Below are 27,748 nucleotides of genomic sequence, written 5' to 3' on the forward strand. Positions count from 1 at the left end.
TATTCATGATGGATCTTATTTTGAGGATCACTCCTCTTATTGTTGTTTCTAATGCTTCCCATTGTGTTAGTTCTGAGGTGTTGCTTACCTTGTTTTCAGTGAGGAAGTTTCTAATAGCCTTTTCAATGAGTTGGTTGTTATTATTAGGCAACATGATTTCATCATTGACTCTCCAAAGAGGCTGTTTTGTGCAAGGTGCGGGGTCAGTAATAGATAGGGTGATACAGGAGTGATTCGAGATCACCCTTGGCTCGATGGTAGTCTGGTCAATCTTGTTTATGGAGTTCCCGATTATAAATAGGTAATCTATGTGTGAATATGAGTTATGTGGGAAAGAATAGAAAGTATAGTCCCTTTCTGTAGGGTTCTGTGTTCTCAAGCCGTCAATCAGATTAAAAGTTTTGCATAAGATTCTGTGAGTTTCTGTCTTGTGCAGGGTTGAGGGGTAAGTTAAAATCTCCTTCAAATATGAGTGTGACTGAGTCAGGAATTGAATTACGTTGTGTTGAGAGTTCCTCCCAAAAGGAAGGGTCATCTTTGGTGGGTGCATATGTGTGGGTAACAAAAATTTCAATATTATGTTAAGTTAACTGCAGGATAATCTATCTTCCCTGCGTATCAGATGTGCTTGAGACCAGATTGATTTTGGATTTCTTAGAGATGAGCGTTAACATGCCATTTTTCTTGCCAACTGCTGCAGACCTTGCTACATTGGTGTATTGATAGTTTCTAGGTGAGATCTTTAAATATGTCTGCTATTTTATTCAAGTTGGTATGTACCTTCGTTATCCTTTAGCGAGTTGATGGTGCATTTTTGGAGTTTGAACTTTAAGTATGATGCTAGGGTCTTCCGGCTTTATTGGAGTCACATAGTCTGAAGTTTTTTTGTTTGTTGATCCAGATGCCTGCTCTAGTGCTTAATATTTCATTATACTCATATTTCTTATTCACTATTTTTTTAGGAGTAGGCTATCTCTGGAGGAGATGTGCTGTTTTTCCAGTTCTCAGATGGCTTTTTCTAACTTTAGGAGATTGCTGTTAGCCTCTTTATTCATGATGGATCTTATTTTGAGGATCACTCCTCTTATTGTTGTTTCTAATGCTTCCCATTGTGTTAGTTCTGAGGTGTTGCTTACCTTGTTTTCAGTGAGAAAGTTTCTAATAGCCTCTTCAATTAGTTGGTTGTTATTATTAGGCAACATGATTTCATCAATGACTCTCCAAAGAGGCTGTTTTGTGCAAGGTGCGGGGTCAGTAATAGATAGGGTGACACAGGAGGGATCTGAGATCACCCTTGGCTCAATGGTAGGCTGGTCAATCTTGTTTACGGAGTTTCCTGACATAAATAGGTAATCTATCTGTGAATATGAGTTATGTGGGAATGAATAGAAAGTATAGTCCCTTTCTGTAGGGTTCTGTGTACTCAAGCCGTCAATCAGATTACATTTTTTGCATAAGATTCTGTGAGTTTCAGTCTTGTGCAGGGTCGAGGGGTAAGTTAAACTCTCCTCCAAATATGAGTGTGGCTGAGTCAGGAATTGAATTAAGTTGTGTTGAGAGTTCCTACCAAAGGGAAGGGTCATCTTTGGTAGGTGCATATGTGTGGGTAACAAAGAATTCAATATTATGTTAAGTTAACTTAAAGATAATACATCTTTCCTGCGTATCAGATGTGCTTGAGACCAGATTGATTTTGGATTTCTTAGAGATATGCGTTAACATGCCATTTTTCTTGCCTACTGCTGCAGAGCTTGCTAAATCGGTGTATTGATAGTTTCTAAGTGAGTTGAGTCGTGTGGGTCAATCTTTGTTTCCTATAGAAGAATATTGTTGCCTTTCTGTTAGTATATGTAGTTAAGAATTTGCTTTGATTTGATTGGATGATTGATACCCTTTACATTCAGGGAGATTATCTTAATGTTCTGCTCTGTCGACGCCATCGCTAGGGTTTAGTATTTGGTCTATCAAAGAGCTCTCTCCTAAGGAATGTGTGTAATTGGTTCTATGTTGTTGGGCATTTGCAATAATGTGGTTAGAGTATACAGGCAGATTCGCGTAGGAATAAACGTTACCTCTGGGACAATCTCGGAGATTACTTATGGCATTGGTATGTGATCAACTATGCAGTATGGTGTATTCTCTTAGTAGAAATGTGTATTGTATTTGTTGCTGTATTTTTGTTTGTGTGTTTTGGGCCTCTCCTAGTAGTGTTGACAGAAGAAATACGTAAAATAACTTGAAAAAAGGGATAAAAAAGTAACATACTTAAATAAACAGTACCCTTTCCCTGTTGTCCCCCCCCCCCCCCCAAACCTCCCCCCTATATAGCATACAGGCATGGAGATTGGAGGAAGAAACGCTCCTCCAGGGATCCAGGGAGACATTATTTCATAACTAGTTATATGCATGAAATAAGTAGACTCATAAGCGAATATCACTGACAAAGTTCTTACTTTTACTGTTTTTAGCATAAGGATTAGTATTGTTATCCTCTATCCTTGAGAATAACTATGACAGCAAAACACCCGCAACTAATAGTCGTCCGACCCCTTATATGTATCCGATATAATTCTGGTTAATACTGACTAATTTTCTCTTATATTAAGTGCTCTGGGTTACATTTGTCTAACCTGTATGGTGCATTAGACCCTTTGGCCTAGAGGTAAGTAAAACTGTCAGTTTGGTACAAAAACTAATAAAATAGGCACTGACACTACACCATAGTACATCACTTAGCTGCTTCTTCTGGCTTGTTGTCTTTCTTCCTTGCGAGCGGCTCTCTTGATCCAGATCTTCTAGAAGGTTATACACATTGCAGTGCAGGTGTAGTATTGGCCGGAAGTTTTGCGCTAATGGTAGTGTATCTACATCTGTAGCTATATTGGACAATCTGGATACGTTAGAGCAACTATCAGTTCAAGACTTTCTTATAGCTACTCAAATTACGAGGTTAGTGTTTCTATTTCGAATTAGGCTGGTCAGGGTTGGAAATGTCCATTAGCGCCACTTTATTATTGTCGAGGAATTTCTTGAGAGTGATGAAATTAGAGAAGATCTTTGAAGTGCCTTGAACCAGAACACAATATTTTGAAGGGCCTACAAAAGAGAACTTGTTGTTGATGGCTTTCAATCTTGGGCAGAGGCTAGGAAGCCTTTTCTTGTTTCCACTGTATATTTACAATAGTCCTGAGATATGAAGATGTTATGACCCTTTCATAGTATATGATTGTGTTTTCTCATGAAAGACAAGATCAACTCAACATTTGGTAGCGTAGTGGGTTGCATATGATTGGCCTAGCAGATTTCTTGTTTGGGATCTCCTTTGTTGGAACTCTGTGAGCCTTATCAAATTCAAGAGGTTTGTTTAATGACAGATCATGGCTTGTGCGAACCAGTGCTCAAGAAAGGAGATGCCTGATTCCGCAGAGTCTTCTACACCCTCTGGTATTCCAAAGATCTGTAGGTTTCTGTGTCTGTTCCTGTCTTCCAGCTCTCAAGGGTGTTTGGAAAGTGAGTTTGTGGTGATGTTGAGCGTTTGTATTACTTAACCCATTTTAGAGTCTGAGTCTTCCAAGAAGCTAACTCTACTCTCTGTCTCTGCGATTCTGGTGTTAGCTTCTCTGATGTCTTGGCGGATTGCAGCAATCTCACTCTGCATGTCATCAGTGTTCTCTTTAGTGGACTTGGCTAATTCGTGTATACCCACACTTTTAGGATTATTTCCATAGTGGCTTTAATGTCCCGCTAATTTTTCACTGGTGAATCCACATTGGCTTTGACCCTCTTTAGACTCGTTTTGTTTTCTTTTTGGTCATATTTAAACAAGAGGTGTGATTTTTTTTGGGAGTAGGGGGCTTTATTACCCTGCAGCGTTTCTTCGGGTATTTGATAGGATCTCGTTGCTATGACTTTCCGGGCTGTCAGGTGTTGGAAGATAACAGAACAACAAGAATATAGATACCCAAGATATTACTCTGGTTATTGTAGTGCCGCAGCCACCATAGCACTGTAGTATTGTGGCTACTTTAGGTTGCTGTTTACCACTGCTAGATTACTGTTTACCGCTGTTTTTAATGTGATTTTATAGGTATTGTAATTAGGATGTAGTTACTATCTGCCACAGCAATGAGGCGAGTGACCTAGCTGATTGTTGTAGTGCTGTGGTGGTCTTTTGAGAATAGTGACAATTCAGTAGTCGAGCGAGAGAGCCCAGGGCACTCAGTTCTGCTGGAGTCTTCACTCTCTGTCAGTTGGTTTCCACCTTACTCTAGGCCTGAGAGCTTTTTGTATCCGACATGATATCACATTGTACTAGGTGGTAAATGTGCACATTGTGCTGGGTGATAGAAGTACACAGCTCGTTATACTTGGTGTGAACTGTTAGGCAGACACCATTTTGGAAAAGTCATGTACCCATTAGTGCATTTCACGGCACCGTTTTCCTGGCAATTTGTAATGGGGGAGCCGAGCATTTTAGTATCTTTATCCTGATGTTTGTCCACAATAAGTAACCAGACTGATGCCCGACTATGTGGAGGATCCAACAAGCGCTATTGTACGGCTGCCATTTTAAAACATTTTACACCATTGTGCTCATTGATGAAGTGACTAAACGGATTGGTCTTTTAATTAGCGGAGCGCTTAGTTCCCTTGATGAGCACCAGTCCTATGATTGCCTGGCTGACTCAAGATACGGCAATCTCCGGTGCATCTGTAACTTTTGTTAGCGAGCAGCCGTGTTTGCATACTTCATGCATATTGGCCATCAGCACAAACGTTCTGTGTAGTTTTTAGGCAGGTATATGCAGCTTGGGGTTATTGCTGCAGAAAGCTTTTTATTTCCCTTTATGATGTGTTAAGGGTGGAGTTATGCAATATTGTATTAGTATGCACCATTATTGCATTATCATAGTTGATATTATTGCATACCAAATGACATGTTACGGTCAGGCAGAGCTTGTGGGTGATTTATTAAGGTTGAAAACATGTCGAATTCCCAGTTTGTGCCTGGAATTATAAATATAATTGAAGATCTTACTTGGTGATTGTGTTGTGGTTCATTCTGGTGGCATACGGTTTGGCAAGGATCGCAGGGATCACTGTTGGTCCGCGTTCCACTTCCCGCAATGTTAGTTGTGGGGGAACCCAGCGGCACAGACGTGCTCCGTGAACCGTTTCAAATGACCAGGTTAGGAGCCTCCGATTATGTCATGTTGCTCACTGCAATGAGCGATGATCATAGACCTAGTTTGCCTTCTTAAAGGAGACCTGATAGCATATTTTTTAAGGTTATTTGTCTCCCTAGTACGGAGCTGCAAGATCACACCGCCATCTTCCTCTGGCTCAAAACCCAACCACCCCACCACCGCTTCCCCCCGAAACAGTTATATTTTTAGCAAAGTTGGAAGTTTGCAAGTACGTCTTGTATTAATGTCCAATGGCATTTAAAAGTGGACACCACAAATGCTGTTTACATGTGTTGCATTCACAGCACTGTTTATCACATTGAAGTCAGCCCTATTGACGTTGCCAATGAAGGGAAAAGGGTAGCAAACTTGATTATTTTCTGTATAGAATGTATACAAGAGATAAAGAATTGAGACAAACAGCCTGATAATTGAGTATACCTTTCAGGTATACAATTTTCCCTCATGAAGAGCAAAAGAAGCACTTGTTGAGAGGCGTATTGATAGATTAAATAGTTAATAGCATGAGATGAGTGAGCAGTGCACCTCTGGGTGGACGCAAAGCCTACCTTATACATCTTTAAAAAGATTTGTAACAATTTGTCTTGGATATAGCTGCTCTGTGAAGCCTGACCTGCAAATGGCACTTACTCTCGTATAATGCCAGGTCAGCCTGTGCCTGCTCACCATTCTTCCACATGTAGGTAAATCTGAGATTACACAATTATATCTATGGAGTTTTTATTTCTGTTCTGATTTCTTCATTCTGTTTTGCATTGAGAATAAATGCTGCTCTGACATGCATTTAATTAATTTAGAAAGTGCAATAATATTCTTCGCCTACATACTCAAACTTGTGCTGAAATGATATTGGTTCAAAGGGGTTCTGTGCCAAATTAATTTATTAGGATAGATGTTATGTTTAAACCCTTAAATATTTGTGATCTGCTGTAGAATTCCTTGATATATGCTATTACATTATTGGTTATATACTTATGTATGGTCCCTAGAACCTCCCACTTTAAAGTAGATGATGCTTTGGTTGGGACAGAAGTTAAAAGTCAGAAATCGTCATTGAGGATCTTAACTTGACTTTTTTTGTCTGGTTCATTTTAAGCCAATTCATGGAAACCAAGCCATTAGATTAACTGTTCAAGAAGGTCACTCTGATGAAAAGACTAAAAAGAAATGATGAAAGTTGAATTTAAACTTGAAAGCCATTAGAAGGTTGTATGTATTAGGATCATTTATTTGATAGTACTTTTCAATAAAATACTATCAAATCATTAAATCATTATCTGAGTTTACTTTGCATCATTGAGACATATTCCCTCAATTAATCTGGGGAACAAATTTGTAATCTGTACCAAGTGGAGGTTTTGGAGCTGATAATTAGGAACTACATACTTTCACTAACCTTCAACTCAAATGGACTTACAAGTATAGAGTCAAAGGAAAAAACCTTATTTTGCTGTAGGTGCTTTTTCTTTTATGTAAAAATATAGCAATCGGCTTGTTATTTAGGTAAGCATTCTCTGCCCAATTCAGAATTGTATTGCTTTCTCTGGAGGATAGTTTGTGTTTTTTCTTCATTTACTAGGTCTCTGTGTAATGGTAAAATCAATTTTGTACACTGGTCAGCACCCCCACCATCAGCCAACAGTAATAATATGAAATGTGTCTACAGAAAACGAAATATGTGAGGAAAAACCAAAGCTGTACTCATAAATGTCCTTTGTAGATTTTGCATGTGCCCACCATACCTTCCTATCTGGTTTGGAGCCACACCTCTTAATTGATCCTCTAAACATTAATCTGATTTGGCGCAGGGGAGAGGACAAAAAGCATCATATTTGATGTCATCAACTTTTTTTTAGAATCCTGATGACCGGAAGTCTAGAGAGCCATTGTTACAGTTAAATAACATGAATATTTGAACGAGTTTATAACTGATTGCTTTCATAAAGAAATGCTAGTATGGTTAGCATTGTTTGTTTTCTTATTTTTAAATAAATTTAGCTGGAGTTGCGCTTATGTTTTTTGTTTCACTATCCCATCTTTACTAGATATTCCTACAGTTGTAGGCAACTGTATAAAAGTTAAATCTTTAATGAATCTGTGTCTTCTTTTTACTTACACTAGATATGTAACTATGTAGGCTATGCTATTCTGAGAAGAAGTTCCCTGTGAGTCCACACTCTGGTAAACTAATCTGATAGAGAGAGGAATGTGGATCGTAGTCAGTACTAGATTAATGGTATATTGAGTGTATAGAATTTATAATGAAAGTACTTAAAAAACATACGTATCTTCGCCGAATTCTTATGTAGGAAAAACAGGAAACCAGACTCAAACTCCTGGAGCCATATTTTAGAAGTGCCCCGGTGGCGCCAGGGGCATTTACACCCTCTGTGCGTGCCCCCTGGGGCACCTTGGTATCACAGAAGGGGCCGCAGATGCTTGTCAGCCCCTTCTGTTATACTGAAAGTAGTAGCACTTTCACCAACTTAATTTCACCAGGGAAAAAGGGTCCAAGGGAACATGTTTACCGACCCATGTCAGATTCAATCCCCAAAACCTAATTGTTGCAAAAACACAAGGAATCTGGTGGTAAAAAGGGAATAGCAGAACTAAGATACAAGAGGAGATGCAACTACTGGTCATGTGCCTTACTGACAAATGTGTTAAAACCAATAAAGTTTCTTCTAATAAGTAAACTATTTCTAAACTAGGGAAGTGGCTGTTGGATTTCCATCAACTGCCCTTCGTGGCCAGTGTCATCATCTGGAATTCCATCTTCCCTGTCACAGCACCCCATTAGACCAGGAGGTGACTCTGTGATCTAAGCATATCATACAGAGAGCCAAAAACCAGTAGGTCAATAATATGTACCAGAAAAGCCTACAGTCCTAAATACAAAGGCCAGAAAAAGTGCAGTGCAAAACAAGTGAAAAAGTTTTAAAAGGATATGGCAGCAAACAGTTAATTTTACTAGAGTTTTCTTTTCAAACCTATTAAAAGAATGCAGGAGCGGCTGTCAACAAATATGCCGCTGATTTTGGTCAACTAGTTTCAGCCAATGTGGGCAATTTGCCCTGGCTTTCTTCAGGACCTTCTCAAATTCCAAGCTACTGCAATTAGTGACAATAAAATCAAATTCTGTACACACTGTGAACATTCAAAATATCTCCATACAGGAATGGTGAGTTCCACTCCTGTCCCATATGTGGTATTGGCCTCACCTCACCTGTTGCAAACTCAGGTTTAAGGAGACCCCGCCCTCTCCGTCGGTGCCTCGGTCCTGTCCTGAGTTTGTGGGAGGTACAGGACCGAGGCACCGACAGAAGAAGTACATTCACCTTCCACAGGTAAGCAGCCTAAGCCACTGAGCTAGTTCTAAGATGCTCCTTCTATTCTCGTGCCTAGTTCCCTCTAAACCCAAGAACCCTCCATCTGACCTAGCTACACTAAGAACCGACTCTCCTCCCTCGGGGCACTTTCCCTAATACAAAATCCCAAAACGTTGAACACGCCCTAAACACACCCCTTCGGCAGGTCTTCAAGCTGTGCTTTTCCATCGAAACCAATCCTTGTCCAAAAATCGTTGGTGTGTCATTGGGTCCCAGGCACCTTCTCCACCAAATGTACCTTCTTAGCATTCCAAAGTCTTCCCACGTAGCTTTCTTCTACCAGCCTAACTTCTAAAACAAAGAGTTATTCTGCCTAACTATTCATGTGTCCTTGCACCTGCAGCAGAAAGCTTGCAAACAAATTGGCCTTGTACACACACAAATCTGCAATGTGTAATTCAACTAAGAAGAAGCCATCCCAAGGAAAAATACATTCTCAGGCCTACAGTTTCTCGATAGGCTAAGAACCACAGTTAGGCCTCTTGCTAATGTCTTCATACAATTAGGCCTTTACAGAAATTAAACACTCTTCTAAACTCCAATATAACATTAGATTCAATTCATGTTAATGCATTGCATCGCTTTCATTAATAAGCAATTCTACACGTGCAACTTTAACATGGTACACGTTTAAACCTAATGCAACATCTTATACGTGAAGCAATCATTTCTACATTACTTAAGGCATTTTCTTGTGTTAACACTACATTAGTTTCCAAACAATATGAATATTCCTAACCATTGCTACATAAATTGATTAATTACTACATTTCTAATAATCACACATTAGTACAGTCCTCTAAATATGCGGGTGCCGACTATCTGCGAATATAATGCAACCCTACGAATTTTCACAATAACATGGCGCTCTATCAGTCGCATTCTGTTATGTTATTTGTAAATCTTTTAAATTATAGGTAGTATAGACATTAGAATAAGAGAGTAACTTCAGTCCTTTCCAGACACAGTGAATACTGGCTGATTGGCCAGCTCTAGTTTCAGAACTGTAGCTAAGACCACACCTGCTCCGTGCTTCCATTTTTAGAGTATAGGGTGTTATCTTAAGGAAATAGTTGCTTCAAAATAGGGCTCTGGCACCTTGCCCTTATATTAATTGCCATATCTCTTCTCTTTTTGACAGAAGAAAAACAAAAAGGGGTCTGTGGATGTCACAAAAATCAAGTGTGTGGAGATCGTAAAGAATGATGGTGGGATTATTCCTTGCCAGAACAAATACCCCTTTCAGGTACGTCTTTGCCTGCGCATCTTAAATCTTGCTGTTTCCCTCTGACCTTTCCGTCTGCATACATTAAGATTCTGACTCCGTAGGCAATTTTCAAAGTCTGCCTTATTTACTCAAGTATTTTGCGTTTCCTTAGCTGCCTACTTCTTTGTTACATCATTTGATTTGTACACATTGTTCTTCATGTTTATTATCTTCCCTTTTTCTTTTTATCTATCATTCGTTGCCTTTCTCTTGCTCATTTTTTTCTCTTTCCCATTTCTTCTCTTTTTTCTTTCCAACTTGTTTGTTTCGGTTTCTGTTATTTTCGATTGTGCCACTTTTCATCACTTGTTTTCAATTAAAATCCGTTGTAAGCAATCTAGCTTGAACATTTTATAGTTTGTGTATCTTATACCTGTATCAAATGTATTTGGTTACTCGTCCTTGTTGGGAAGTTAATAGGGGCACCAAAGAACTGATTATCCTTCATCCTCATAATCTGATTACATTTTATCCCAGATATTAGAGTTAGCAGCGTTAACATTGGCAGAGTTTGTCTGGGTGAATTTTTCTGATCAACACTTTAAAACCTCATCCCTCAGTGTTTTGAAACTGCTGAGATTGGCCAATATACCAGTGTTTTTCGTTATTATGTTTGGTATATATTGGTATTACTAACCACAGACTGTAAATTCATTTGAACCTTCATTTTTAGGTATCACTCACAGACAATTGTTTATTATTGAAGACCAAGTGTGTACATTGTAGTATGTAGAGTGGGCTTTGGGTCAGAACTTGGCTCATAATTGAATGTCTTTCCTCACTGTCTCAGTTCCCTGCTCCTTACTTGATGGCGATTCTCCCTGTTTTTGTTTGCCACACCTCAAAGCATTCTTTAACGTGTTTCTGATTTGAAGAGTCTCCTTCAATTGTTCATGTGAGTGGAGCCAGTTGTTTTTTTATAAATGCATTTCTTATGAGATGCCAAATCAAGAAATTGCTCTCAGAAAATACACCAGATAACTTCTCCCAATTCCTTAACCAGTGTGCCAAACCCCCCTACTTCTTTGTGGATTTTCATCTCTCTTTCAGAGAGACATTCAATTCCACCTTCATGAGGCTGAGCAATGAACAGTGATCAGTCTTTTTAAATCTTGTCATAGTAGGCTCACTACTCATAAGGTTCCCAGACACATCCTGGCTCCAGTGGAAGCTGTCATCCATGCAGCCACTAACTTCGTTGCCGGTCAAAAGAGGTTTCACCACAGTATCCTGACCAAGTAAGTCCTGTACTGGGATACCCATCTGGTGCGCATTCTGTTCATTGCTCAGTGTACCAGGCTACAATATTGAGCAATCTTGTAATCTGTCCTCCAAACTTCCAATCCCAGGCCATTTGTACAATCAGTCAGAAATAAACCTTCTTAGTGATCATCGTGTTTTCTATAGTAAGTGTTCTTTGTCTCTCTGACTGGCCCCTTCTACTCAGTTAAATAAGTGTCTGACAGCGTACTTGTTCACATGGTTTCTTCCCTCAATGGCACCCCATTAAGTAGTAATTGTTCTGCACTTGATATCCTTATTCTCCATTGTCTTGATATCTAGCCCTTGCTCATCTCCTATCACCTGTATCTAGCTCTACTTGCTGTTCTGCAGAGCCAGGACGTGGTCAGTGTGTGTTGGATTCTGTTTCAGATTCTGTTTCAAAGAATTAGCTATAGTTTTCCAGGGCTACTTTAGTCTAACCTACATAGACAGCTAATCTATTTTTGCTCCTGACGAGGCAAGATTTCGGTTCGAAAGCTCTAAATGATTTATTTATTTAACAAGACTTACATTTTATACAAAGTACATTCAGATATTGATATTGCATAGCATTAATAATCCTAATAGCATAAAAGTTTTTGCTGGTCTTTACCACCTGTTGCTCAGTTCTCGTCAGCGACACTGTTTCGATCTACATGGATGCAAAACAGTTAATAAATATTAATTGATGCCTTCTTGACTGTTGTCAGTTTGTATACTTCCATTTCTAACTTGTGGAGGGTGCATTAACAGATAAGACTTTAAGGGGGCTCATATATCCCTTCGTCTAGATGCAGGCGGCATCAATTTACTATAGATATTTTCAGCATTATTACCGTAAACCTCTAACCAACTAATGGACCTTCAGATTGGGGTCTCTGCCACATTTCATTACCACTCTACATTTTGCAAGTAACAATGTCAGTGCAGTATAATTCCTTTCTCATTGTTTTTGAGATAGGCTTTGCAGAGCCGAAGAATGCTACCATAGATACATTTTTCCCAATTCTGTAGAGACACTTTCTCTAAACTCCTGGAATACTGGGCACAAACAAGCAAGAGGCATAAGATCCACTGGCTCTCAACCACATCTCCTAAACTTAGGGCATGATTATAATGTCGGTGGGAAACTCTTCCGACCAAATCGGTTTCGGAATCGTTTCTGACCGAATCGGGTTCTGTGAGTCCGACCGACCGATTATTTTTTATTATTTTTTTTTTAAATGTTTTTTATTGATTTTAACATATTTATCCCCCCCCGGACAGGCAAACTTTCTGTTCATTAACATCATGAACTTTTCGTTGTGTTTGACATATTTAAATATACATTATAGAGAATTTACAAAATAAAATATATTCCCAACATCACGAGAAAACCAATTAAAGCAGTAACATGAATACATTACAGTATCAATAATAAATCAGTTTTGTAGAGCTCGCCAGTGTGTGAGAGGAGTCCAGATTTTCATACCCCTTTCGCGTCGCCGTCTGCCTTTACGCTTATATATAGCTGTCTCGATATTATGCACAGCTAAGAGCCTAGCTAGCCACTGTTGCAATCAAGAGGCATAAGATCCACTGGCTCTCAACCACATCTCCTAAACTTAGGGCATGATTATAATGTCGGTGGTAAACTCTTCCGACCAAATCGGTTTCGGAATCGTTTCTGACCGAATCGGGTTCTGTGAGTCCGACCGACCGATTATGATGCTTCCGGACATCATTCTTTTGGACTCGCATTGACTTTAATGGGAGCCTCTGTTCCGAACGAGAACACAGGCTTGCATTGAAAAAAGGGGTGGTTGGGGAAAACCTTCCATTCTGTGACAGGCACCCCATGGTGCCTGCCACACTGTATATGGTTGTACTGAGGGATCCCATGGGTACTCCCACGGGCCCCAACCGGAGGCCTACGGTTAAAGGAGGGCCTTCTATGGGCCCCCAAAGTCAGATTCCATCAGCGGTTTTGTGTCGGATAGACTGATTCGGAACGGCTGTCAGAATCGGACATCATAATCGCTTGATCGGAAACCTTGTCCATAGAGCTGTATGATTTGGCCTCGAATGACTCGCGCTGTCCGAATGCCGATCGGAACCTTATTGGACAGTCTGAACAGTTTCCTTGCATCGTAATCGGTCGGTCGGAAATGTATCCAATTCATTCGGAAACATAGGTTCCGAATCATATTCTCCGTATCCTGTTCGGAGCCTTTCCGACCGACATTGTAATCTGCCCCTAAGTCTTGCTTCCACTGCAAGCATGCATGCCTGGCTCTAATTTATTGTACCTGTGCTGCAGGTACGCTCCTACAAGCTGGGAGGAATGCGTTTGTATCCTATTTTTTGCACTACATTAGCCAGCAGGTTAAACGCTTCTGGTTCTTTGGGAAAACTAGGGCTAATATAATACCTTTAATTGTAGCCTGTGTTCTGTAATATAAAAATCTAGCACTGACATATCAAGATTGGCATCTTTCATTTGTCCTATGGTTTTAAATGCCGCTTCAAAGAACAATTCTCCAACTTTGCTATGTTTGTTTGTTTTAACTGCTTGCTTGGACTAACTGGCTATTCTGAGAACTTTACTATGGAATACAGCCCAGAGGACATCTTAGGGTGGCACACCCACTGACAAAACATGTGTTGGCTGACAGAAGAATCCACTTTCGATTAAAGAAAAGTTTGAAGAACATAAAGATGATGGAATGACTCTTATTTGTGTTTATTTAAGATTATGTGTGCTAAGAGACTTGTCTTCACTCGAGCTAGCACCCGCCTGGTCGCCAGTCAGGTAGGTATTGACTGGAGCAATATCTATGGGAGCATTATAGTTCCTAGTTTACATAAAGACTAGAAGAGTGGGTCCTTCACCTGAGTGCCAATTTACCTACAGGGAAAAAACACATTAACATATTCAGCACACAGTGCTCAGTGTGTCTTCAGACATTGTGATATTTAAATATCAACCACTTGTACAGGCATCCGTGAAGGTTGGACTTTTACACAGACCACCAATGACACAGTACGCCCCTTTCTATTACTGATTGCCCACGTTCAACTGCACACTTCCCCTCTCCACCATAGGCAGCAATTCTCAATGGCCGATTGTCTCAATGTCTGTGTTCCATAGCATGTTCACTCCCACAAATGCTGACCACCACCCTAAACTCCAAGTTGTCTACTTAGCCCAGGGGCCTTGTGTCAAGAACACATGACGCTCCATCACTGTCATGAATTGGTCTCTCAGGACCTCGTGCTTCAGGACAGCCACAGATCTGACATTCAGGGTGATGCTAAGGGGATCTGAATCTGTAACAACCAGATGCCGCCGATAATCACTTGCTGCACACCACTGCAGGCACCCCATCTGCGTATTCGAGACTGGTTGCTCTTAGAGCCAAAGGAGCTGCTTCAGAACAAAGACATCTTCTGCGCTGGCTGCCTCACCCCTGTTTAAAGCTTTTTATTAACACAAATGTCTCAACATACACAATTGAAAGTACCAAACCCAAAAATTGTAGGCAAAATGTTAACTGAGCATTCTGGTTTGCATATTGTGACAAGTGCAGTTTCTAATCATTGACTATAATTAGACCACACTGTTTTAGGTTTAAACCTAGGATAATTAAAGAAACCCTGCAAAAAGAGAAAGAGCCCTCATCAGTGTAAATATATAAACACCTGCACAGCCACAAAGTCATTCACATTCAAAGAAAAGAAAATTAGATATTGAGTCATTTGTATTTCTTCCCGAATGGGCTAACACAGTATAACTTTAATGTATAAGGTAGCAGCACGAAAGACTGATTAAGATTATTCTGCTTGTGTTTTGTTGATTAGGTGTGCCACTAAAATATTGTTTCTTCTTCCTTTTGTTTCTCCTGGTCCTGTCTCCTTGTTTTAAAGGTGCAGGGTTTAGAAGCACATTTTAATTATTTTATACACTGTAGAGAAGCTCAGATTATTAAAAACATAGTTGATCTTTTGGCAGTGTTTAATCCGTTCACCGATGGAGAAATGACTGGTTCATGAGTATCTTGGACAAAATGTACTATCACCTTTACCCACAGACACAGAATGGGTAAAAATCTTTGATACATCAGCGTCCTTTTTGAACAAGTCAGTACTGATAGCAGGACAGTTAAATGTTCCAGGCTTTAAACATTCAACGGTGTAATGAGAGTTACTTGTGAAAAGGGGTCATTGTGAAAATAGGACACAAGATGTTCCACATACAATAGCTGCAAGGTATCCCATTATTTTGTGTGGTACCTTCAGCTTATCTTTGCTTTTTACCCAACCTCACTTTACTGCTCAAAGCCTTAAGCCCTTAGTTGCAATGTTAACAGCAAACTTTCAAGTTCTAGAATACAATATGATGTCTGATAAAAGATCAAGACTGAGTTGAAGTGAGACATTTGCCATTGGGACCATTGGCATCTCTGAATGTCCTCAAAACAGCAGCACCACCTTAATGTAGTCAGGCAAAAGGTGCAGAAAAGTAGTATGCTTAAAACATCAATTTTCAGGTGCCTTAGAATGCAGGACTACAGATTACTCTGGAGTAATTCCAAACTTTAAAGGTTTTTTAAGGTACAATGCAGTGGGCATACAATGTCATACTATACAGTATGCAGTAAGTCAATGGCTCCCCAACTGTGTCCAGGAATTTGTTGTTAAAATATTTGAATATAGCGCTCTTACATTTGTAACCCATTTATGGTCCTGTAAAACAGGCCCGTAAACCAGACAGAGTTCTGACTGAGTGCTTGTGAGAGGTAATGAGATGGGAGAGAGGGTAATTAGATGTGAGTGGGAATGATAGTGTAGTGGAAAGACACTAGATACCCTGCATTCCTTTTCCTTTGAATTTAGGATAAAATAAAAAACATTTCTCCTTTTACCGCCTGCTTTAATTTTGTGGCACAATCCGTTTCTACTTTTGGTGGTAGATAGGGTTTTGCATAAAAAATCATGAGTGGTTGCATGGGGATGCCCATGTGCCACCCATATCACGCCCCCTTGACGCAGAGTAACACAAAGCAGCACTTTGCTCTGCTTTGTGTTACTTTCAGGCATCTTTCCAGTGTGAAACAAGTTTTCAGCTCGAAAGGAAATTGAAAAAAAACATTTTGCACTGGCTTGCATCAGGGTTGTGATACAAACTCAGCACACAATGTTTGTAAGTCTGGGCCTTTATCTTTCATGCTATGTGCTAGTTATATACCGATTGAAGGATGGTAATTGAATACATTGTGTAACAAATCTCTTCGCTGCAGTGCGAGAATGGAGAGCACATTATCGCATCTTACGTTCATGAGCTGAGCAAAACAAGCTAGACTGCTAACCTCAACGGTACCCCAGGGTAAATTGAGAACTATTTTTAAGACTGCGCTTATGTGATCTCTCCTGTACATGTGTTTGTCTATGAAACTGTATCTATTGAACTATTGCAATTAAAAAAAAAACATTTTTCTATACCTCCTTTCACCATCGTTATAAAATATAATTCAGTTCAATCTTGTTATCTAAACCATTTGACTGCAGCGTCCCAAAGTTTTTTCTTTTTGCCAGCAATGACTCCAAATCGCCACCTCACTCTGACATATATATCTTATCTGTGATCTTGAATTTTGCCTGGTTAAGGTTGTGTCCTGCCTCCATACAATCTACTGCAACAGGTGACTTGATGTTATTAGTGTAAATATTATTTTTATGTTCATTGAACTGAATTTTTGCTTTCCTGGTGGTTTTACCCACATAAATGTTTGTTCATGGGTACTTGATCAAAGATATACAATACGTGGTGTTGCGGGTCACGAGTCGCTTAATGCTGATTTGTTCACCTCTATTTTGATGCTGTATTGTACTTTCTTTGATTTTTTTTGACCGATTATTACAATTTTTGCAGTAGATTGCAGCCATTTTTCAATTGTTTTCCTTGTGATACGTAAAGTCACTTCTGATAATATCTTTAATGTTTTTATTTATTTTGTACAAAACTAAAGCCGGGTTTGGAAACAACTCCTTTAAATATGTCTTTGATTCAATTAGCATCTAATGTTTATGGAATATTTGCAGTCCAGTAACTCGTGTCTTGTTTTTTTTCCTGATTTATTCAAAATCTCATTTGAGTGTCTACTGTCCCGTTTTTTATTAAATATTTTCTGGTCTTGCATATTCTTCCATATTAGAAATTATTTGTTTAATCTTTAATAATTGTGAGTATGGTACATTTTTTAAATAGATTGTCTGGATGAAAATATGAACATGCAATCAGATACTTTTTATCAGTCTCTATAGTGTACAAGGCGGTCTGCTGCTTTGAATTTTGTATTGCAAAATGTACACCCAAAATGGTATCTTGTGTTAAACTTTTGTACAGGTTAATTTGTTTTTTTCATTTACCAAATGTAATGCTTCTACATGTCTTTGTAATACATCTCTAAGCTCCTCCTAGATCAGAAACAGATAATTGATGTATCTCATCAAAGCTATCAATCCATCTTGCCTTTGTCTGTTGTTCCAGATAAGATCCTCCTCAAGCTTTCTCATTAAAAAGAATCTTCCTAACACCTGGAAATAGATATCATATAACATGAACATCATTAATTCTAGTATGAATACTTGGCTATCTTCCAGATTTTAGTTATTTTCTTCAGCATTTCCTTTCTCAAGCAATCCTTCGAGATTTTCACTTATCAGAAGCAAATATTCTATTACTTCTGAGCCTTCAATGCATGGTAGAACACTTAAACCCCCATTCAAAATATATTTATTTTGTATTAAGGTTTTACCGATGTTATTGTACCACACTGCTTTACATCATTACATTTCCTCTCAATTGTATTCAAGTAGGCATTAACATTGAAAAGCACTCGGCATATAGAGTCCCCTGTAGAGATATAACTGACTAATACCTGACCGAAACTTTTAGAGTATGATGGTCATAGGTTTGCCATTCAGTAATCATAAGAAGTCTTTGACATCCTCTTTTTAAACCTCTACCTAAACAGGAAATCATATTAAGGTTAAATGCAAGGCAGCAAATGATCTGTGCCAAAATAGGGTATGGTGAGCAGGGCCTGGTATAGGATTGAAATTGTGTATATTACCAAGATGTTGTAGTCTTTTTGTTGACTGATCTTTTATTTATGCTATGACCTTAGCCATGTTCTCAGAAATACATGTTTAAACCTGAAATACTTCTGAATAATGTAGAGGCAGACAGATTTCGTAGACAGCTTGGGTTTTATTTTATTTTTTGAGAAATGTGATAATCTTCTCACTGCATAACTGTATCCACTATAAGCGCTGTGAGTTTTTATGCTCTTCTGTTCTCTGTTTCTCAAAAAACAGAGCATTAGCAGATTCTGGATAGTATTAACAATCAAAAAGGATTGTTTTTCGCCTAACATTTCAGTCCTGTCCACCAATTTAGGAACATTTGGGGATTTTAACTTTTAGTACTCAAGTCAAATCGGAACTGAAGTTCAACACAGGTTTGAGTGGTTCACAAAGTGGATGAGCAGGGATGGAGTGTGTAAAAGGGCCAAGTTTCTCAGCTTAAAGAAGCAGGTCAAGCACAAGGCTTCTTCTAGAAGAAATGAGCATCAGTCATAAAAAAGGTACATATAAAACATACATTATTTTAAAACCACACCTGGATAAAATAAAAACACAAAACTATATTTACTATAGTACTTGCAGGTTAAACCAGAGCAGCTGCTATTTAATAGCACATCAAAGATAATTTCTTAAAAGTTAAAAAAATGGTCAACATTGTGAGGTGCTATCCTATAAGAATAAAAAAGAGTCAGTGATAAAAGTCCTTCCTAGAAGTTCATAGAACTGCTACTTGGACAACAGACATTGTAGCTAATCCCAGCTGCTGGGTTGTGAAAGACTGGCAAGGATTTTGGGGGTAGATGTATCAAGAACAGAGCATTAGCAGATTAATCGCAATTAAGGAATAATTGCCCATTCAGTTCTATGGGCCAGTAGGCCCATAGGAATGAATGTGAAATTATTCTCAATTTGCGATTCGCAATTTGCTAATCGCAAATTGAGAATAATTTCAAGGGTGCAGGGGTGTCTCAAGGACACCCTGCTGCACCCTTGAAATCGACATGTGTGCGCATATGGCGCACATACATGCCCTAAGGGCATGTATGAGCGTCACATGGCACCTTTACAAAATGCAAAAAGTGCATTTGTAAAAGAATTTGCAAATTACCACCAACTACAAGTTGGTGGTAATTTGCGATTTCTTAGTCAAAAATCGCAAAAATGAAATGCTTAATACAATACGCAATATTAAGGAATCGCAAAATTTGCGATTCCTTAATATTGCGAGGCATTTTGCATGATACATCTCATTTCCCGTTTTTCTTGTCGCAAACGCTGCTATATTGCGACTCGCAGCGTTTGCGACAAGAAAAAAGCTTGATACATCTACCCCCTGGTCTTTTCTGAAGTGCTCTGAAATACTATGTACTTACAGGCCTACCTGCTGGAACCCTGCTTTGAAAACACCTGGGTCGCATACTGATAAGCGGAATACGCTTTGTTTACTTTGCTAATAACTCAGCATACTTTTGTGGCAACTGTTATATGTAATTAAGCATTGGCAAAGCCAGTAAGTGAACCTTTAAGTGTGTAACATATGGAAACATTGATGCATTCCTATTTTGCGCATGTTGGCACATTGAAGCAATACCTATTGGCTTTGATAGTGCTTAGTTTGCAGCCCGTCCTTTAATAATGTTTAGTAGAATGAAAAACCTTTGGTCATAAATATCAACATTGTGACTTGTGCTATTGCACTGGAGAAAACATGATGACCGTGAAAACGCTCAGGCCCCAGTCTTGACTTGTTCAAGATCTGCTGAGTCTACTTCTATTGTGGTATTCACTTTTCAGTCACCTACTATAAGACCTCTAACTGTGGAAATGGTTAAATCTTAGGAATGCTACTCTGATGAAGGCGTGGATGCTGAATGGCTCCAGTCTGGCAGCTGAGGAATGTTGGATGAAAGCCCAGATACAAAAAACTCCTGAAAATGTTGCTCTGTGTTGAGACTCAAGGAAAATTCTTTTATAGTACCATTCATGGCTCACATCACATGGCTGCCAACTCCCTACCCACCGGTTACTAAGTTGCTTCGGGAATGGCTCATATAAATACAGGTTCTCTACAAACTTCAGAAATTGAGACTGCAGAGACATCTTGGAGCTTAATACAAAATACATTGGAGGCCCCCCTGAGAGGTGCTCACCCATGAGATCCAGTCCTGTCTTTTCAGTGTGAGCTGTCTAACAAACACCTTGTTGCCATAAGGCCTCGCTGTTCTTAGACAGAAAGAGGACAGCTATAGAACCCATGCTTTGTTTAGATGTGGACCTTGATACATGAAGGCCACCATGAGATGAGTCCTGGATCACTGAGCTCATAAAAGCGAAGGCCTCTTTTTAAATGGGCATGCAAAATAATCGTACATGCGCCCCCAGGACATCCAAACTCAATATGAAAAGAAAGTTGGGATTACAAAAACAAAATATTAGTGCACCTCAAAAATCCAGTAAATGTGTTATTTTTAGGGGGGGAGCCTTCTTTTTACGATGGCTGTGCTTAAGCAAATTGTCCATGGAAAATGGTGCTCCTATGAAAACAATACACCCCAGTTGTAAAATCCTTTACTAACCCAAATGTTAGTTAAAAAAATTCCCACACCACAGATGCTATGTGATCAGATTTCTGTTTTCATCGAACAAAAAATCCTTAACATTCCCAAAAACTTTAGCACACATGCATTTTCAAGATTTAGTGTTTGACCCCACCTACACAGGACCGTCCCTCCAGGTTTTTTGATAGAATCTCACTGGAACAGTCACGTCAAGCTATTGCTTCTTGTAAATCGGGATCCCCCTTTGATGAATGTCCTCCTGCTGTCCTTCATAAGATCATAGACTGTTAACCCAGTAATTGCCAACTTCATAAATTCTTAATTGGCCGGCCACAGTGACAGTCCCTGCAGAATGGAAACTGGTAGTTGTCAAACCACTCAAAAAAAACACAGGTAATGGATCCTTCCATGCTCTCTAAACTTCTCCCCATCTCGCTATTACCCATCTGTGGCAAATTGCAGAATGACTGGTCAATAAACAGCTCACTTCTTTCCTTGAAGAAGCCAGGATATTGCACTCCTGCCAATCCGGTTTCCGTCCTAAGCATTCGACCGGATATGGCTAATTTATTAAAATTGACCCTAGATAAAGGAAAAAATGTGGTGCTAATCTTATTAGATCTCTCAGTCGCATTTGATACCATTTCCCATGACATTCTTCGATCCTGAATAAAAAACGGCACCATATGTCGTACCACCTTAGCCTGGATAAAATCTTTACTTACCAATCGCAGACAAACAGCTGCCGTAGGATAATCAACGCATTCTGTTCCTCACTCATATAAATTGAGATACATCGCATGCCTGTCTGATTCTCTTTGCTTTTTTCCACACCAGGATGCTCCTTTTGCAGTGATAGTTGCGCTTTACAAATACATATATCAAATCAAATCAAGCATTGCAGTGGCAATAGAAGCACTCCATAGGAGGCAAATTAATGCATCCAACAGCCTGTAGAGTATCGGTGAGAGAGAAATACTCCTATGTGCTGAACCAAGATGTTATTGGCTATGTCTCAAAATAGTGACTGAGGATGTCTGAGCCTCAACAACCGGTCGCTGAAGGGAATTGACACAAAGATTAACAGCTGTATTTTTATTTACAACAAATGGTAATTGGTTAGGCCACATCGAACATGTTATACATTGCCAGGATCTCACTAACCACTTTTTTTACTCAACCCATCTCCTTCCTCCTCCAGTTCTACTCTCTTTTCTTTCTTCCTCTCCATCGCTTACCTATACCCCACCTCCACCTTTCTTCCACACAATTTTTTATCCATGACCTGCCCCGGCTAAGACCCTACCTACACCCTAATATCTCTGTTCTGAGCTGTGACCTGGTTTCTGTACGCCATCTACATGCTTGTATCTCTACCCATGCTGTAGTATCTCTACCCCTACTTGTTCTTCATACCTCGTTCACTAACCTAGATCCTCTTCTGCTTCCTATACATTTGTACCTCTAACCTTACCTATATCCTCCTACCTCTACCCTTCTCTTTGAATTCTGCAAACTCCTCCCACGTCTATCAAAATGGCCATGCCCTGGTACCTCTACTATTATTTGTACTTTAATGCTTTAACTCTGTGCCCAAACATCCCTTAATCCTCACTCTTAAATATTTTCTTGGATTATGTTACAAACCTAGGGAATCTTACCCATTGCTACCATGACATTCTCTTCCCTTAACCTCTTGCTCCATTGCAAGAAATCAGCATTGACTGTTGGAGCAACCTTGGATGTGGTGAATGTGTGTTTGACAGCACTGTCTGGTGTTTAATCATGCAAATTCTGTGGCATTGCTGCCTTGCACGTGTGCTTGACGAAAAGAACAAATTTGAAATGTGCTGCAAAGCCTTCAACTAATTTCAAAGTTGTGTACTTGTCTACATATGCACTGGATTGATTTGAATAATAAACCAGTCTTGAAGCACAGCTGATCTGCAAAAGTGTAACATAGTGGTAATAAATCAAGTACCTCACAACTCAAATTAACCCTTTGTAAGCCAAACTGAATGTAGCGACACCTACCACATTCATGGATACCCAAACTAACAAAGCAGCCGAATGGTGCATAGTATATAAGTGCTTAGTAACGAGCAATCTAATTTATATCCTGTTTTTTGTTGCTGCATAAAATCCATCTAGGTTTACATATAGTAGCATAAAGTAAAAGTTGTGTGTTTGTGGCATAATGCTGCAAAAATATCTACTTTACTCTTCATGACATTTTATTAGTTAAACTCATTTTCTGCTGCTGAATTGCACATCTGTAAAAAGGAGAAGAGAGCAGAGTGAGCATGTCTCAAAATTGCAGACTATAAAAAGCTATGTTCCTGCTGGCATATCCTGTTCTCCCACGCTTTAGGTTGGTAGTCATGCCACTAATAGATCTGAAATTCACACTCTCATAAACTCATTCAAGGCCTTCATTTAAGATGGCACAGTGTGTTTTATCCTGCTTAGGTATTAATGCATCTTCTATGTGGGCTCCTAGCTGCTCAGCCAGCGTGAGTGTTCCGAGTTGAATGTTGGTGTGATGGAGATGAATGGAATGTTTGGGTGCCTGTGTTGTGGGGTGTGACAGTTGGAGTATGGGTTGAGCAGCAGGCAGGCTGCTCCTGGTGGGGCTGCTGCACTTAAAAAACAATATTGCTTTATTTAAAAGCAATCACGGACACGGTGGTCTGCTGATCCCAGCAGGCCACCATCCCGTGATTTTAGCAATTCCCAATGGGTCCCACATTGCGACCTACCTCATTAATATTCATGAGGTAGGTCGATTTGCTCTGAACCTCTAAATGAAAATCAAAGAGTTTCATACATTAGAAACAGCGATTACCTAATTGTAACGATTACTTAATTTTGATTTGCAGAATATCGCAATTAGGTAATCGCTATTTCCACTATCGATACATGTGGCTCCAAGTTACAACAGAATCACATACTCCAAGTAAATCTCACAGGCAAGAACACTTTTCACAGATGCTACTATGTCTGTGGAAAGCAATTACCACTTGAAAATAGCTGTGGACATGAACCCACATACAGGAAAAAATATTAGCAAAGAACAAGTTTTCCCGTAATTAACTCAAATGATCTTTGATTTTCAGTGAGACAATATGGTAATATTGCATGTATTCTGATGAGAGAGCAAATGACAAACTGCTCATCTTACCTCATGCATCTTTTTTTGAGAGGCCACTTAGCCTGACTAATGGGCGGGAAATGAGTATCTGTCATGTTTACCTATCATTCAGCACTGACACCACTGACCTGAATTGTAAGCAAACTACAGCCAATAATTCAGCATGGAAGAGGAAGTGAAATACATTTTTACGGCACTTTCACTGTTTGCCTGACACCTACTAAATATCTGGCACAGACTCTCTCACAAGAAGCAAAATTACATTAGAAAAAGAACCAATAAGAGTTCAAAGCCCATAGTTTCTGCTGCCATTTACTTAGTGTCCTGCTCGGCTGCTTGGTTGTACTTTGTATGCTCCCAGCAGAGAGCTGCTACAATGGACGTATTGCTAGTGCAGCCTCTAAATAGAATTATGCAGCTAAATAAAGTTTGAAGGCACTTAGGCTTACATTTGTTTAATAATTCAAACAGTGTAAGGCTGTGCCTCAATGCTTTGTCTTCATGGCACCAGGGCATTCTCTCCATCCCAGTATCTCACCAATAAGGAAAAAATACATGTAGCACTTAGCTCAGTACCTCTTATGCTGCAGCCTACTGTAATGAAATGGATCTGAAACAGACCCCAAAAGGGGAGAGTGGAGAGATATAAATAAGAGAAAACCGCACAGCATAGCTAAAATAATTTCCCTGATTCGACAGCTCTTGCCTTCGTCGAAAAAGCGCTTTGACGCCTCGTCAGGGGTAGTAAGCGCTATATAAATGCAAATACTATACGATACAATACATAACAGAGACCCCTTTGCCCATCCAGGCAACAACTCTCCCTCTTTTGCTTGCAACCTCAGGTGAATATTGGTTCATTATTGTTCATTGTCTGCAGACAGAGTATATAGGAATGCCTTGCCTCAATGTGCTTGGAAGACACATGGCGCTGTAACTCTCACCCTCATAAAAAAGCCAAAGAAAGCGACCAGGCACTTTCCCCCAACTATTTTACCTTGATGAGTGCCATTATCTAGGCCAAGTCAGGACAAAAAGGGAGACAGCTTTCTCCCCAAATGCATCACTTTCTTCTTTAGTGCCAATATTAGGATGCTTAGTATACAAAAAGGGTAAAAGTTCCTCTGTGCCGAAGGATGGAGAGGGGGGAACTGGGGTGTAGTGAGTCACTGAAGACCACTAAGTGTATGCAAGTAAGGGGAGCTCCCCTTGTCGGAACTGGGGTTCTCACACACCCAGCAAGCTAGGTGTTATGCTTCATGATATGAGCCTGCCCCTAGTCAGGTCGGTGCTGCAATACCTAACGGGCACCCAAACCGGGGCTCTTTAGCGGGGATCTTTTGTTCCTGCAGGTGGGTGCAGTGGGGGTGAGGGGCCTAGTATGTGTAGATGTGAAATGGTGTGGGTCTAAAATAGGTCAGTTAGTCCTAACAAACCTTTATTGAGAAGGTAAACTGTCTAGTATAAAAGAGTGAGACAGGCACAGGACTAGTAACAATGTGTCTTGTTGTGTTTGCCCTGCTCTCAAGTGATCGACATGTTTCGTGCCGTTGGAGTCATATAGATCACGGCACTTCCTCAGGATCAGGTGGAATGCAATCTACACTAAAGAGGTAAGTACATTCTACATACCCAAATCACAGGTTGTTGACCTGGACTGCAAATAGTTTATACTTGCAACAGTGAGTCGGCGGTATACAAGGACACCATTGGGGTCCGGCGTATGAACGCTCCTTGCGTTAGACCTACCCTGCCCCCCTCTCCAGCCTTCAGCACAGAGGAACTTCCTATCCTTTTTGTATACTAGTCCTTGTGGGGTATGTACGCTGGACCTCGGTAAACTCGCCCCCTCATTTTGTTTGATATAATATTAGGATGCTGCAATTCACTAATGAGAATTTGTCTCCCCAAAAAATTGTTTAGATTCATCCTTTTTACTTCTTTGCACAGCTGTAATAGTACTATCTTCTCCCCGTCGCCACAACAAGAACCGTGATTTCGTTTTCCTGAACGGATCTTCTTACATTCACTTGGGTGATGTCTGTATCCCTTTCCAACAGGTCATGTTTTCGACAGTCAGAGTATGATGATTGTTGTTTACGCTGACACAGAGTAGCACATTTGCTGTGGTGAAAAAGAGGAAGCAGTCAGTGATTTTGCACTCTGTATGACCATTCAATAGACAGAAGTATGGGTACGACCGTTTTGTGGGACACAAGGTTTATGCATGGCAGAAAAGTTCTGCTTCACCCAAACACCACTAAGCTGTTGCTTGAAGAAGAATGGACCATTATTGTACTGGAAGTGTAGCATTGTGACCGCTCTGCCCTGTTATTGATTATCATGTCAGGCGATGAAGGAGCCATGTGGCTCTTTGTTGTCCTATAATAGACACACGGTTAATTTTAGGATCGGGGGGGAGGGGTCGGGGGGGCAGCACAACAACCATTTCTTATCCATGCCATTGGTACAAAAGCATCTCTTGTAAGTTCTCATAGGTGCACCACTCATGTATATTTCATTACCAGCCTTACCGTTTTGTATTGCAGTGCATGAAAACAGTGAGCCAATTGGATGCATACCAGAGCAAAGAAAATATGGAGCCAAACTGTGGGATTACACTATTATAAACTTCTCTGAACTTTAGACCTTTTAGTTAATTGTAATATTTGGCTTTACTTTCATTGGATACAAACCAGAAGGGTAGACATGGCGATTGTCATCGCAAGAGGCTATTGCGCCACAGAGTACGGACTTATGGCTTTGCAATGCGCAGTCTGCGATGTCATTCTACATCTTTTGTCCTTTCTGAAGCACAATGCCGTGTTTTTGGTCAATGGCCCCAGTGTGTTCGAGCCCATTGAAAGCTCTTCACATTGTTTTTATTGTTTTAACTGCAGCGCTGCCGTGCTGTGCTGGAGATGCACTCAAGTGGATCCTCAGTCGTAGTTTAGAGTGTGGTCATGGACTCCTCTCAGTGATATGGGCTTGGAGGCAGCTGATTCCAGTAACACTGGGAGCAATGTCTGTGGAACCTCTTAAAACCTAGTATGTTTTTCAATACCGGGGTTCATCTCTTCCTGCTGATTGTAGGCTGTGTATTGTGTCTCCTGCTTGGGTATGGTATGCGTGCTGTGTGAATGCACACACGGCACAATGGAGATTTCCTGTTTTAGGTTTAACTCAGCCTGGAGCCTGTGTCATTGGAGCAGCCTGTGCCTCAGAAACCCTTCCGGTGTTTTGAAAGAGTCTGGTTTATGGGCTATGCTATCATTTGGAGGACACCAATGTGGCAAGTTAGGATTACTTTGCCTAATTTTAGTGCCTGGCAGAGCAAGCCTCTCGTGACCAGTTGTATTCTATTTGGGAAGACTACCCTATCAGACTCTAATCAATTAGAAGCTATAAAAAATACATGTGAACAAGTTCCCTCACTTTCCACCAGTGACACCAGTTTTGAATAGATACTGGACCTCTTGTACCAATTGGGATGAAACTCTGCAGCATCAGCAGTGAGAGACATGCAGATGCCTTCCTCCATGCTGGGTTAGCCTAGGGGCAGAATGGAACATTGAAGGCCTCTGACTCAGCTTGGGAGATGGTGAGCTGAACTACCCAGTGTTGAGCATTGCAGCCCTGAGAGGAGACAGCACAATGCGTCCGATGATAGAGATCTGAAAAGAAGGCTGATTCAGTGAGAAAGCCTTCCTTGTAGGCACAAGTATCTGCATCCCAGCCAACAGAGTCCACATGCGAAGCATGCTAGCATCAGGTTACATCGTGAG

At 40.1% G+C, this 27,748-nt stretch overlaps 1 protein-coding gene across 1 annotated transcript in view; it reads left to right on the forward strand.

Moving 5' to 3' along the window:
* TEC (tec protein tyrosine kinase) overlaps positions 1-27,748 on the forward strand; it is a 589,535-nt gene that overhangs the window by 331,227 nt on the left and 230,560 nt on the right. The window contains exon 4 of the mRNA XM_078678221.1: positions 9,738-9,842. Within this exon, the coding sequence (XP_078534347.1) occupies positions 9,738-9,842 (105 nt within the window). The remainder of the gene's footprint in view (positions 1-9,737; positions 9,843-27,748) is intronic.

Source organism: Lissotriton helveticus, chromosome 2_2, assembly GCF_964261635.1.
Source record: "Lissotriton helveticus chromosome 2_2, aLisHel1.1, whole genome shotgun sequence".
Taxonomy (NCBI): domain Eukaryota; kingdom Metazoa; phylum Chordata; class Amphibia; order Caudata; family Salamandridae; genus Lissotriton; species Lissotriton helveticus.